This window comes from Amblyraja radiata, chromosome 35, assembly GCF_010909765.2.
Source record: "Amblyraja radiata isolate CabotCenter1 chromosome 35, sAmbRad1.1.pri, whole genome shotgun sequence".
In the NCBI taxonomy this organism is placed as follows: Eukaryota; Metazoa; Chordata; class Chondrichthyes; order Rajiformes; family Rajidae; genus Amblyraja; species Amblyraja radiata.
Genome location: NC_045990.1, coordinates 6,996,876 through 7,009,866, shown reverse-complemented (window position 1 = coordinate 7,009,866; position 12,991 = coordinate 6,996,876). Strand labels below are relative to the sequence as shown.

General features: G+C 47.4%; 1 protein-coding gene across 1 annotated transcript in view; it reads right to left on the bottom strand.

Moving 5' to 3' along the window:
• mast1 (microtubule associated serine/threonine kinase 1) overlaps positions 1-12,991 on the bottom strand; it is a 107,960-nt gene that overhangs the window by 35,956 nt on the left and 59,013 nt on the right. Inside the window, exons 8-14 of the mRNA XM_033050788.1 lie at positions 12,276-12,351; positions 10,660-10,869; positions 8,455-8,556; positions 6,476-6,608; positions 6,273-6,340; positions 5,388-5,467; positions 2,040-2,248 (exon numbers count right to left, since the gene is read on the bottom strand). Coding sequence (XP_032906679.1) covers positions 2,040-2,248; positions 5,388-5,467; positions 6,273-6,340; positions 6,476-6,608; positions 8,455-8,556; positions 10,660-10,869; positions 12,276-12,351 — 878 coding nt within the window. The remainder of the gene's footprint in view (positions 1-2,039; positions 2,249-5,387; positions 5,468-6,272; positions 6,341-6,475; positions 6,609-8,454; positions 8,557-10,659; positions 10,870-12,275; positions 12,352-12,991) is intronic.

Below are 12,991 nucleotides of genomic sequence, written 5' to 3'. Positions count from 1 at the left end.
AAGTAGAACACGATGAACTGGATATTAGAAAGTGTCTAGAAATGGTCAAACTAAGCTTGCCTGGATTTTTGTGGGAGAAAATATATGGAACTGGTCTGTGAGTTTAGATTCAGATCACAAATTTAACAAGTTGGAGGAGATGAAAGGCTTGTAAATATCCGATGTTCTGACAGATGCAGTGTGTACACACTCCCTCCAAACCGCAAGGATTGTGGGTTGGTTGCAAGAGTAAAAATATGTTAGCACTTGTATAATGAATCACAACTTTGTATAAGAGAGCGCTTGAGGCAAGACTCTGAGTGAATAGGGTTCGTCTGCTGCATCTATATTCAGCAACTTGCCTCTGTCTAATATAAAAAGCTCGGCTGCACAAACTTGTTCGCAGTAGGATCTTGCATCTCAAAGAGAATTCCCTCCTCTCTGTACTTTTCCCTGTAAGATTACATCCACTGGGATCGGAGGTGTTAATTGCAAGTCTGAACTGAAGAATGAAGCCCACAATTGTATGAACGAGGTCTGATGTTTCATTTACACACTTTGATTGTTGGGACCATTAAACCACATGGTATCATGCAGCCATTACACCTGGGCAGGAGGGGGTGGGAAAGGGAAGTGTGGTAGCTATCAGTCTTAATTAGTCAAGGGAATGGAGGGATATGGGTGACGTGCAGGCAGAGGAGGTCTGTTCAACGGCATCGTGTTCAGCAGGGACATTGTGGGCCGAAGGGCCTGTTTCTGTGCTGTACTGTTCTATGTTCCTCACCCCAACTCCAAGGACCCATGTTGACCTTAACATATCATCATCATTGAAAACAGTAGCGATGCAGTGGTGCTGGTTTCCGACGGCAACGATGACGGACGCACCACACGACTCTGTACTCCAGTTCCTGCGGACATCCGCCGCTGGAAGTATAGGGTTTAGGTGTGTGTGTGTGTGTGTGTGTGCTTTATCATCACTCCTCACAAAGCCGTGTACGACAGTGATCGCAACTTCCACTGAAGTGCGGATGGCCGTTGGTTCGCTAGGAGCTCATCCGCCCTTTGACAGGTCTTGTTTTTGGTCCTGCTGAGGGTCCACAGCCCTCTCCTCACCTGGCAAACCAAGTGGGGGAGACGGTTTAGTCGCCGACTATCCGACCACGGAGCAGGTAGCACGGGATTACATGGGACCCGTGGCGGGGGGAAATCCCCCCGACCTTAACAACATGTACTAATTATACACTGTGGATTACCACTTTCTCATCCAATCCCTACACTCTAGGGGGAGATTTATAGAGGCCTATTCGGTATTTGTTCACTAATGTTAAAGCTCTAGACCAGGGGTGGGGAACCTGTGGCCTTCGAGGCCATTAAGTGCGGCCTTTTGAATGAATCCAAATTTTGTAGAACAAATCCTTTTATTTTTATTAATATGTCTGTTCGTCTATTATTATTTTAATTTTAATCTTAAAATGAACGTATTTAAAATACCAAAGAGTAAAAGAAGATTCAACGAAATAATCCTCCCCGACTGACGGCCACAATTAAAACATTAGTCATTCATGAGGGCTATTTTAACAAAATAATCTACATTTTTAAGTGTATCTAATTGAAGTTTCTTGGATGCTGCCTTAAACCCCCGTCCCACACGGTACGAGTTAATTCCAAGAGTTCTCCCGAGTTTGCCCTGATTCGAACTCGGAGATTTACAGTAATGGCCACTCGTCGGTACTCGGGGCTCTCGTGGACATTTTTCATCATGTCGAAAAATCTTCACGAGTCTTCCCGTGCTTACCTGCCGTTAGCGAGTCTTCCCGAGTACCTGCCGTTAACGCTAAGAGACGTCCCCGAGCTCCGACGTACCCGCTACGTTCATTCTCCGTGCTTACCACGAGTTTGATTTTTTTCAAACTCGGGAGAGCTCTTGGAATGAACTCGTACCGTGGGACAGGGCTTTTATTAGATTGCAGCTAACTTAATGCAGCCTTCCAACATGGAAAGGTTCCCCACCCCTGCTCTAGGGTTTCCAACCATTAGGGATGTGCCTCCCATTGACTTACCTTCCACATACTCCATTACCATGCAGAGGTGCCTCCTGGTCTCGAAGGAACAAAACATACTGACAACAAACGGGTTCTCGGCAAACGTAAGGATGTCACGCTCCACAAATGCCTGCTGAATCTGGTTTCGGAGAATCAGGTTCTGTTTATTTATCTTCTTCATCGCAAACCGCTGCCTGGTCTCTCTGTGTCTCACCAAATATACGGCACTGTAAACAAAACAAGAGCACATTCATTCAAAAGTAACCAGCTTCTACTGAAAGAGTACAACTTATTTTGGTGTCGAATTAAACTCTAATGCAGCCAATGTGACATAATTGTCTTCATGCCATTGATCAGTCCTATCTACCACACCAGTATGGTATTGACAGGACTCTGTCTGTCAGCGAGGCAACTAAGATTTGGCATCATGTTCGGCACAGACATTGTGTTCCTGGGCTGTACTTTTTCTGCGCTCTATGAGGTCCCAAGACATCATCGGAAATACCCATTGCTGATGCCTCCTTGCTCATCTCTTGTTCTGCCAACAGTCAGGGAACATTGGGCTCTGCCCGAGCCGGCTGCCTGCCCCTTTTCTGGGGTGACTTCCGTGCCCGGATGGTGTTAGAGAGGGGCTACACGCTGTCCACTGGTGCCCTGGGGGATTTCCGGGACCGCTGGGCACCGCGGGGGGTGGAAAGCATCCTTGACAAGGAGTGTAAGATAGTTGTATAATAGCTTATCGATGTCGTGTATTACGGTGATGGGTTCTGTTTTTTTTTACTGTATAAAATAAGACAGAACCATCCACCATAATACATGACAAACAATAAACTTTTAATAATATTTAATATTTGAATAAATATTTTTCATTATAAACAAAAACAAAAAAAAATCAGCCAGGGAACATGGAATCCTGGTGGAGATCAGAAGAAAGCAGGAACGGGGTACTGATTTTGGATGATCAGCCATGATCACATTGAATAGTGGTGCTTGCTCGAAGGGCCTATCCTTAGCCCCACGTCCCCGTCCCTTTTCATCTGTGCATTAATTGCCTCATGCTGTGTTTTGTATTGAATTCTGTCTTTACTTTGTGTACTAGTCATGTCTCTACTATTTATTTCATTCCCCTTACATGTTTTTCCTCTACATGCTCAATTTTTGTAAGGTGTCCTTGAGACTCTTGAAAGGCGCCCATAAATAAAATTTATTATTATTATTATTACTCTTGCACCGATTTTCTATGTTTCTATGAAAGTATGGTGAGAATGAAATGCTCGGAGAAGGAGAAAGAGGTGCAGCACACGCACAGACCTTGAACCTGGTGAGACGCAGGAAGAGCCCGGCCCGGACTCACCCCCACAGAGCCCAGTCCCTCCACGCACTAGAGTCTCCCAACCCCTGCAGAGTGGTTATTGAGATGGCTGATCCGTGGGCGTTTGCTGCTGGGGCACAAGTCGGGGCCTGATCAACTGGGGTCTGATGTTGTGAGACCCGAAACACCTGATGACCCCAGGTCACATCACTGAGGATACGGCCCAGCGCATCACGAAGATGTATCTCTCCATGACGTCATCTTGATTTCAAGGACTATGTTGGACTCTGTGTGTTTGTCGTACAAAATTCTATCCCTCTGGGTCACAACGTTTGTGCCATCTGTTGCCATCGAACGTTAACCAGCTCCCTCATGTCAAGGAGTTACATCCGCTCCGTCTCCAAGGTGGGACAGGGGCTCCACTTACCAATGCACCATGTGTGCCCTGGAGCCTCTAGGCATTAAAAATGCACCATAAATCTGCTTGCAGCAATCTGGGATATAGTTCCCAGTAAAATCCAAACTAACTTGGATGCTCCCAAGTCAAGGCTTTTGTTTATTAGTGCTAAATATATACGTAGTGGATGGTTGTAATTGGGATATCATGCGATGTCAATTCCAGGAACAGATCCAGTGGGATGTTGCAACATAATCTCCGCATCCTAAAAATCAATTGCATTTATTTTATTTATCTCTCCCGGGCGAGAGGATTCTAAAGCTGCAGGACACAGGCTTAAGATGAGAGGGGAGAGAGTTAAGAGGGACCTCAGGAGTACCTTTTTGTCTCAGAGGGTAGCTTGTATCGAGAATGAGCTGCAGAGTGGTGCAGGGGTAGAGATGCTGCCTTGCAGCGCCAGAGACATGGGTTCGATCCTGACTGTGGGTGCTGTTCGTGCGGATGCTGTGCCTTCTCCTCATGACCAGCGTGGGTTTCCCTCTGGTTGCTCCGGTTTCTTCCCTCACAAGTTGTAAATTGTCCCGAGTGGGTGTAGGGTAGTGTTAAGGTGCGGGGATCGCTGGTCGGCACAGACTCGGCGGGCCGAAGGGCCTGTTTCCGGGATGTATTCCTGAACTAAACTAAAACTAAGGAGGTGGAAACTATATTTAAAACAAATTTGAACAGATATGTGGGTGGGAAAGGTTTAGAGGGCTGTGGGCCACATTCAGGGGAGATGGTGGAGACAGATACATTAATGGTGTTTAAGATACCTTTGGATAAGCACAGGGACATGCAGGGAATAGAGGGATATGGATTATGTTCAGTCAGGTAAGAGTTCTTGGCATCATGTCTGGCAGAGTCATTGTGGGCTGAAGGGCCTGTTCCTGTGCTGTACTATAATGGAGTCATAGAGTCATAGAATGATGCAGTGTGGAAACAGGCCCTTCGGCCCAGCTTGCCAACATGTCCCAGCTACACTAGTCCCACCTGCCCGCATATGGCCCATATCCCTCCAAACCTGTCCTGTCTAACTGTTTCATAAATGTTGGGATAGTCCCAGCCTCAACTCCCTCCTCTGGCAGCTTGTTCCATACACCCACCACCCTCTGTGTGAAAAAGTTACCCCTCAGATTCCTATTAAACCTTTTCCTCGGCACCTTAAACCTATGTCCTCTGGTCCTCGATTCACCGACTCTGGGCAAGAGACTCTGTCCATCTACCCGATCGTTCGCTACAACATTTCGAAGCGCCGCGCGATGCCGTGCACAACTCCATACCGCTCCTCGCTTCTCAGTGGGACCGGGCACGCGATGCCCGTGCGCCTCAATGCGACGACGAGGTCGTGTAATTTGCGTGCCAAGGACACGTAAGTGGAACTGTTCTATCTTCTATATTCGCATTAAGTGCCAACAACATCCTGAATCACATATAGAACCAGAGCAGGTAAGGACCACGGATTTCCTTCCTGAGATATATCCGTGATAATCCTAGTCTGTGACAATTTATTACCTGCCTAATTCCAGATTTATTTAACTAATGACATTTAAACTCTTCAGCTGCCATAACAGGTTCAAACTCAGGATCACCCTTTAGCCACCAACTTGACCCAACTTACCCATATGCTCCATTACTTATTAGTTTGATGGTGTCAAAGTCTTCTTCAGATGGTGCCTTTGTAGGTTTTCCAGCACGACCCTGTAGCAAAACAAACGTCTAGGTTTGGTCGAAGATAGACACAAAATGCTGGAGCAACTCAGCGGGACAGGCAGCATCTCTGGAGAGAAGGAATGGGTGACGTTTTGGGTCGCGATCCTTCTTCAGACTGAGAATCGGGAGAGAGGGAGACACAGAGATATGGAAGGATAACGCGTGAAAACGAGAAATCAAAGGGGACTGAGATCCAGGATCGTTGTTCGCTGAGGGGAAGGTGACCATGAGGCACACAATCAATAAATTTTAATCAGGAGGATGGTGACAGTCAGGAAACTAGGGTGGGGGAGGGATGGAGAGAGAGGGAAAGCAAGAGTTACTTGAAGTTAGAGAAGTCAATATTCACACAGCTGGGTAGTAAGCTAAGTTTGGTCAGGCTTTTGAACATCTTGCGTTCATTCAATTCTTTAAAGTGGGGATTAGTATCGATGGGCAAGTGGGGATTAGTATGGATGGGACAGCTTGGTCGGCATGGATGAGTGGGTCCATGGGGGCATGTTTCCTTGCTGTGTTTGACTGTGTGTGGATTGTCAGTGAGGTTGTGGAGAGGTTTAAAGGTGAGGACTTTTGGTCGGAGTGGAAGTGACTTGGGAGAGTTCTACACTGTTACATAAACTCCGCACAACTGCGGGCTAATGTACAGCTGAGGTGCGGCATAGACAGTGGCAAAAGGGACAACATGACCCGAGAGGGTTGGAAGAAATGATAGAGGCGATAAGAGAGCTGAAGACACACACACACTGAGATCAGTGAAACATAGACAAACATAACTGTGTCTGAGATGACTCACATCGATCAAGTCGACCAACTCTTGGGCATTGAGGCGGGCATTGTCATAGGTGTCCAGGTTAGCCATTTCTATGTTAAAGAACACAAGGACAGGTAACTTAGCAGGTGGAAGCAAAGAACTGCAGATGCTGATATGTGCAGTGAGTGATATGTGGCCACTGCAAGGCTGTGGGGACATACGAAAATAAACCAATGTGTTCCTACCCTCCAAGGGATCTCGAGTCAGCCCCAGTTGATTGATGATGTAACGTGGGATGTCGATCTTAATTCCATGGCCCTCTTTCGCATGGTCTTCTGCAGCTTCAAGTAGATGGTAAAATTCTTCCGGATTAAACTCCTGCACGGTGGGGAAATAAGGAGCGTTTGTGAGAGATTTTCACACCAAGTTCATCAAAATAAATAAAACACCTATCACCTGCCAGGCTTTGTCCGGGCCTTTCTCCCTTCCAGCTCCCCCCCCCCCCCCCCCCCCCCCCCGACAACCCCTCTGAAGAATGGCCACAATCCTTTGGTGAGCAGTTTTGGGCCCCTATAACTGAGGAAGGATGTGCTGGCCCTGGAGAGGGTCCAGAGGAGGTTTACGAGAATGATCCCAGGAATGAGTGGGTTAACCTATGATGAGCGCTTGTTGGCACTGGGCCTGCACTCACTAGAGTTTAGAAGAATGAGGGGGGATCTCATTGAAACGTACAGAATAGTGAAAGGCTTGGATAGAGTGGATGTGGAGAGGATGTTTCCACTAGTGGGAGAGTCGAGGACTAGAGGTCATAGCCTCAGAATTAAAGGACGTCCGTTTAGGAAGGAGATGAGGAGGAATTTTAAGTAATCAGAGGGTGGTGAATCTGTGGAATTATTTGCCACAGAAAACCTTAGAAGCCACGTCAGTGTACATATTTAAGGCAGGGATAGATAGATTCTTGATTAGCTCGGGTGTCAGAGGTTATGGGGAGAAGGCAGGAGAATGGGGTTAGGAGGGAGAGATAGATCAGCCATGATTGAATGGCGGAGTAGACTTGATGGGCTGAATGGCCTAATTCTACTCCTATTCCTTATGAATCCAAAATGTCACCCATTTATGTTCTCCAGAGATGATGCCTGACCTGCTGAGTCACTCCAGCACTTTGTCTCTCTTTTTTTTTGTTGCAAACTAGTATCTGCAATAATTTTGTCAAATGTATTTGACTTGGAGTTGCTTCTGTTAGCGTGTCCCACGTTTACATCTGCACTGAACACACGAGGGGCATTTTACAGAGGGCCATTTAACCCGCACCTCTTTAGGATGCAGGAGGAAACCGGAGCAACCGGAGGTAAACCTCGCGGGCAAAGGGAGAACGTGCAAACTCCACACAGTCAGCACCCATGGTCAGGATTGAACCTGGGTCTCTGGTGCTGTGGGGCAGCAGCTCTACTGCTGCGCCACTGTCCCTCCCTACTGGGGCTGTGTTGAGGAGTGGGATACGGGGGGTGGGGAGGGGGGGGGGGGGAGATGATTTGTCTTACAACTCACTTGCTAACGCCTGACATTCGAAACAACCAAAATAAGAACTGAACATCCGGTAAATGCTCAGCAGGTCAGGCAGCATCAATGGGGAGGGAAGCGGAGTTAGTAATTTAGTAATTTAGGTCCCTGACCTTTCAGGCTAGACACTAAATGCTGGAGTAAGTCAGCGGGTCAGGCAGCATCTCTGGAGGAAATGGATAGGTGACGTTTGGGTCAGTCTGAAGAAGGGTTCCGACCTGTAACTTCACCAATCCATTTTCCCCAGAGATGCTGCCTGGCCCACTGACTTACTCCAGCATTCTGTGTCTATCTTTGGTAGAAGCCAGCATCCACAGTTCCTTTTTATTACGGCATTCAATGCTTATGTGCAGTGTGAAGTCTATGCAATCAGGTCTACCCAGGGGTTGCTTGTCACGGTTCACGTGATCCCAGGCCAATATCTACCCTGCCAAAGACTCCGTTTTGATTGTACTACTGGGTAGTGTCACTGGGTAATGCAACAAATGAGCAACACCATCCCTGTTTAAGAAGGAACTGCAGATGCTGGAAAAATCGATGGTTGACAAAAAAAAACTCAGCGGGTGAGGCAGCATCTATAGAGCAAAGGAATAGGTGACTTTTCGGATCAAGACCCTTCTTCAGACCACTCCTGTTGCAATTCTGGCGAGCAGCGCAGACTCACCAGGCACTCCAGTAAGCGTGCAGGTCTTGCGATGATGATGAGCAACTTCTTCATCAACTGTGTGACAAAGGCAACTTCCGCACTCTCCGACCGCTCGTGAGCCTGGGGGGACAATAGAGATGTTGGTCACGTTCATACTATCCTGCATCACACCGATCAACGTGAGGGTTTAGTTTAGAGATTAGGGTTTAGCGCGGAAACAGGCCCTTCGGCCCACCAGCTCCGCGCCGACCACACTAACATTGTCCTACACACACTAGGGACAATTTACATTTATACCAAGCCAATTTACCTACAAACCTGTACGTCTTTGGAGTGTGGGAGGAAACCGAAGATCTCGGATAAACCCCACGTAGGTCACGGGGAGAACGTACAAACTCCGTCCAGACAGTGGCGGTAGTCGGGATCGAACCTGGATCTCTGGCGCTGCAAGCGCTGTAAGGCACAACTCTACCGCTGCACCACCGTGCCGCCCTAGGGTGAGGGAACCTCACATGCAAGTTGGTTAGTGGTTAATGCATCAATGAGTCTACACTGACCATCGATCGGTCGTTCATATCAGTTCTGGGTTATCCCACTTTTGCATCCACTCCCCACATACCCGGGACAATTTGCAGAGGCCAATTAACCTACAAATTAACCTACATTGGGTGGCACGGTGGCACAGTGATAGAGCTGCTGCCTTACAGTGCCAGAGACCCAGGTTCGATCCTGACTACGGGCGCTGTCTCTACGGGGTTTGTACGTTCTCCCTGCGATCTGCGTGGGTTTTCTCCGAGATCTTCAGTTTCTTCCCACACTCCCAAAGACGTACAGGTTTGTAGGTTAATTATCTTGGTATAAATGTACATTGCCCCTAGTGTGTGTAAGGTAATGTTAACGTGCGTGGATCGCTGGTCGGCGCGGACTCGGTGGGCCAAAGGGCCTGATCCCGCGCTGTATCTCTAAACTAAACTAAACGGAACTACAAACCCGCACATCTTTGGGATGTGGAAGGAAAACAATATGCCTGGAGGGAACCCACATGGTCACAGGGAGAACATGCAAACTCCGCAAGGACAGCAGGTCGCAAGTTCATGGTTGCCCATTATTGAGAATAGCTTTTCTATTTCAGGTTTTGTTAAATAAACTAAATTTAATATCCTCCGCTGCTGGAGTGGATTTCCAACCCGGAACACCAGCTCTGGAGCTACAGATTTAAAACTCTGTGCATTCACATATCTGTGTATATGATTTTATACACAGTAGAAATCACCACTCAGCACGGAGGCACAGCGGTAGATTTGCTGCCTTACAGCGCTTGCAGCTTTGGAGACCAGGGTTCAATCCCGACTATATGTTCTCCCCGTAACCTGCGTGGATTTTCCCTGAGATCTTTGGTTTCCTCCCACACTCCAAAGACTTACGGGTTTGTAGGTTAATTGGCTAGATCTAAATGTAAAATTGTCCCTAGTTTGGGTCGGATAGTGTTAGTGTGCGGGCATCGCTGATCAGTGTAGACTAGGCGTTTCCTTGTTGCATCTCTGAACTAAACTAAACTCAAATCCGATAAAGCTACAACATAATTTCCTGACTCTTACACTCAATGCTCTGACTGCCAGATTGCTGCGTGTATGTGTTTGTTGGTGACGGGCGTATGGTGACACAAGCTTTCCACTGAACCTCGTTACAGGTGACAATGAACTAAACTGGGCAGAGAAGGTTCACCAGACTGATTCCTGGGATGGCAGGACTTTCATATGAAGAAAGACTGGATAGACTCGGCTTGTACTCGCTAGAATTTAGAAGATTGAGGGGGGATCTTATAGGAACTTACAAAATTCTTAAGGGGTTGGACAGGCTAGATGCAGGAAGATTGTTCCTGATGTTGGGGAAGTCCAGAACAATGGGTCACAGTTTAAGTATAAGGGGGAAGTCTTTTAGGACCGAGATGAGAAAATGCTTTTTCACACAGAGAGTGGTGAATCTGTGGAATTCTCTGCCACAGAAGGTAGTTGAGGCCAGTTCATTGGCTATATTTAAGAGGGAGTTAGATGTGGCCCTTGTGGCTAAAGGGATCAGGGGGTATGGAGAGAAGGCAGGTACAGGATACTGAGTTGGATGATCAGCCATGATCATATTGAATGGCGGTGCAGGCTCGAAGGGCCGGATGGCCTACTCCTGCACCTATTTTCTATGTTTCTATGTTTCTATGAATGGACTCACGTCCTGCAACAGCCTCTCCAGGTTTTCCTGCAGCTCATAGAAGTAGCGGGAGGTGATGAGCCCATCCTGAGACTTGTCCAGGCAGTCCCGGGACATCTCGATGATCTGGTGGTGGATGAAGCTGAGCACTCCGTCCCCCAGCGGGAGCACGTTCTCCGGCGCGTTGACGGTGAAGAACTCCTGCAGCCTCTCCTCCATCTGCGCGGTGGCCTGCAGTAGGAAGCCCATCGCAAGATTCACCACCGTGTGCGGAGAAATGCATTTCAAGTTCCCGACGTAACATTCCACCAGCATCATAGAGTATTAAAGTGATATAGTGTGGAAACCTGCCCACACCGGCCAACATGTCCCAGCTACACTAGTCCCACCTGCCTGAGTTTAGTCCATATCCCTCCAAAGCTGTCTTATCCATATACCTGTCCAACTGCTTCTTAAACATTGGGATAGTCCCAGCCTCAACTACCTCCTCTGGCAGCTTGTTCCATACACCCACCACCCTTTGTGTGAAAAAGTTACCCCTCAGATTCCTATTAAATCATTTCTCCTTCACCTTGAACCTATGTCCTCTGGTCCTCGATTCCCCTACTCTGGGCAAGAGACTCAGTGCGTCTACCCGATCTATTCCTCTCATGATTTTATACACCTCTATAAGATCACCCCTCATCCTCCTGCGCTCCAAGGAATAGAGACCCAGCCTACTCAACCTTTCCCTATAGCTCACACTCACTAGTCCTGGCAACATCCTCGTAAATCTTCTTCGAACCCTTTCGAGCTTGATAATATCTTTCCTATAATGTCATCATGGAGGCGTAGTCATGAAGGAGGGCCCTGACCTCAAATGGCACCTGTCCACTCCCGCCCTCCCCATTCAACTTGGATTGATGTACAAGGTCGTCACTTCCTTACTGACAATAAGAAATCTCTCAGAAGTCTCAGACTCTCCAGAAGCTTTGCAATGCAGAAGAGGCCACTCAGTCCTCTGCTAGGTGACATCCCACCCAATCTGTGACCTGAGTCCACAACTAGTTCCCAACTCCACTACCCTGGGTAAAAGACTATCTCCATTCACCCTAAGACTGTAGAAATGCATGTTCGTTCAAACCAAGCTGTTTGAATGACAATAAAAGGCATTCTATTCTATCTAATCCCCTCATGATTTTATACACCTATAGGATTTTAACTATCTACTGCATCTATGCCTAAAAAGTCATCCATCAAAATGTTATATTTCCTCCAGCCCATTGCTCATTGTGCTTTAGGAAACATTACTCTAGTATATCCTATAAACAACAGGCAGCCAATCCCATATCCCAAGGAAACACATCCTTCCATACCGCCTATACAAATACCTGTCCAAATGCCTAATAACTTTATGTTTGGCAGCACAAACCACGCATCAATAAGCTTCCTACGCTCCAAGGAAGAAAGTCCTAGCTTGCCCAACCTCCCACTGTAGCTCAAGCCCTCGAGTCCTGGTATTATTTTCCCGTAAATCTTTCTCTCAAGTCTTTCCAGCTGATAGACCCTTCCTGCAGCAGAGTGACCAAAACTGGACATCGTCAAAGAAGTCAGATGAACACAATGGGCCCCAGGGGCAACTTCCTCTGTCCACCTACCTTTGGGAATCGTTCCTTGTAGACATGGTTCATCATAACTATCTCATTGTCGTAGCAGGAAGGAGATCGCCCGGGACTGTAACAGATCGAAAGCCACAGGTTAGTTCTGGGCAACAAACCCGCTCGGAAAACCTCCGCATCTGATTTCAGATAGTCTCCATGGGATGTGTTGTCTCGAGGTGTTCAGCTTTATGAAAGGCTGGTGAGCAATTCAGTAACCAGGGGCTGGGTACCATGACTAGAAAATGGAGTTGGGACGCGCACGCACACAAGAAATTACAAGATGAAGAGTTACCAGAAAATGGACCACTTTAACCCAATTGACCCAAATTGGCTGATTGACCCAAAACTAGAATAACAAAAAGTGGGGAAAAAAACACCCACACAGTGCTGGAGTAACTCAGCGGGTCAGGCAGCATCCCTGGAGAACATAGATAGGTGGCATTTTGGGTTGGGACCCTTCATCTGAACACCTATTCGTGTTCTCCAGAGATGCTGCCTGACCTGCTGAGTTACTCCAGCGCTTTTGTGTTTTATTTGGTAACCCAGCATCTGCAGTTCCTTGTGTCTCTAATATCAAACAGGGGATCATTATACTTAAGTCTCCTTAAGTAGATGCGATCTATTGGTCAGCACAAGAATCTGCAGAAGCTGGAATCGAGCGGGGGGAAAAAAATGCTGGAGGAACTCAGCATCTGAGGAGGAAATGGACTGTC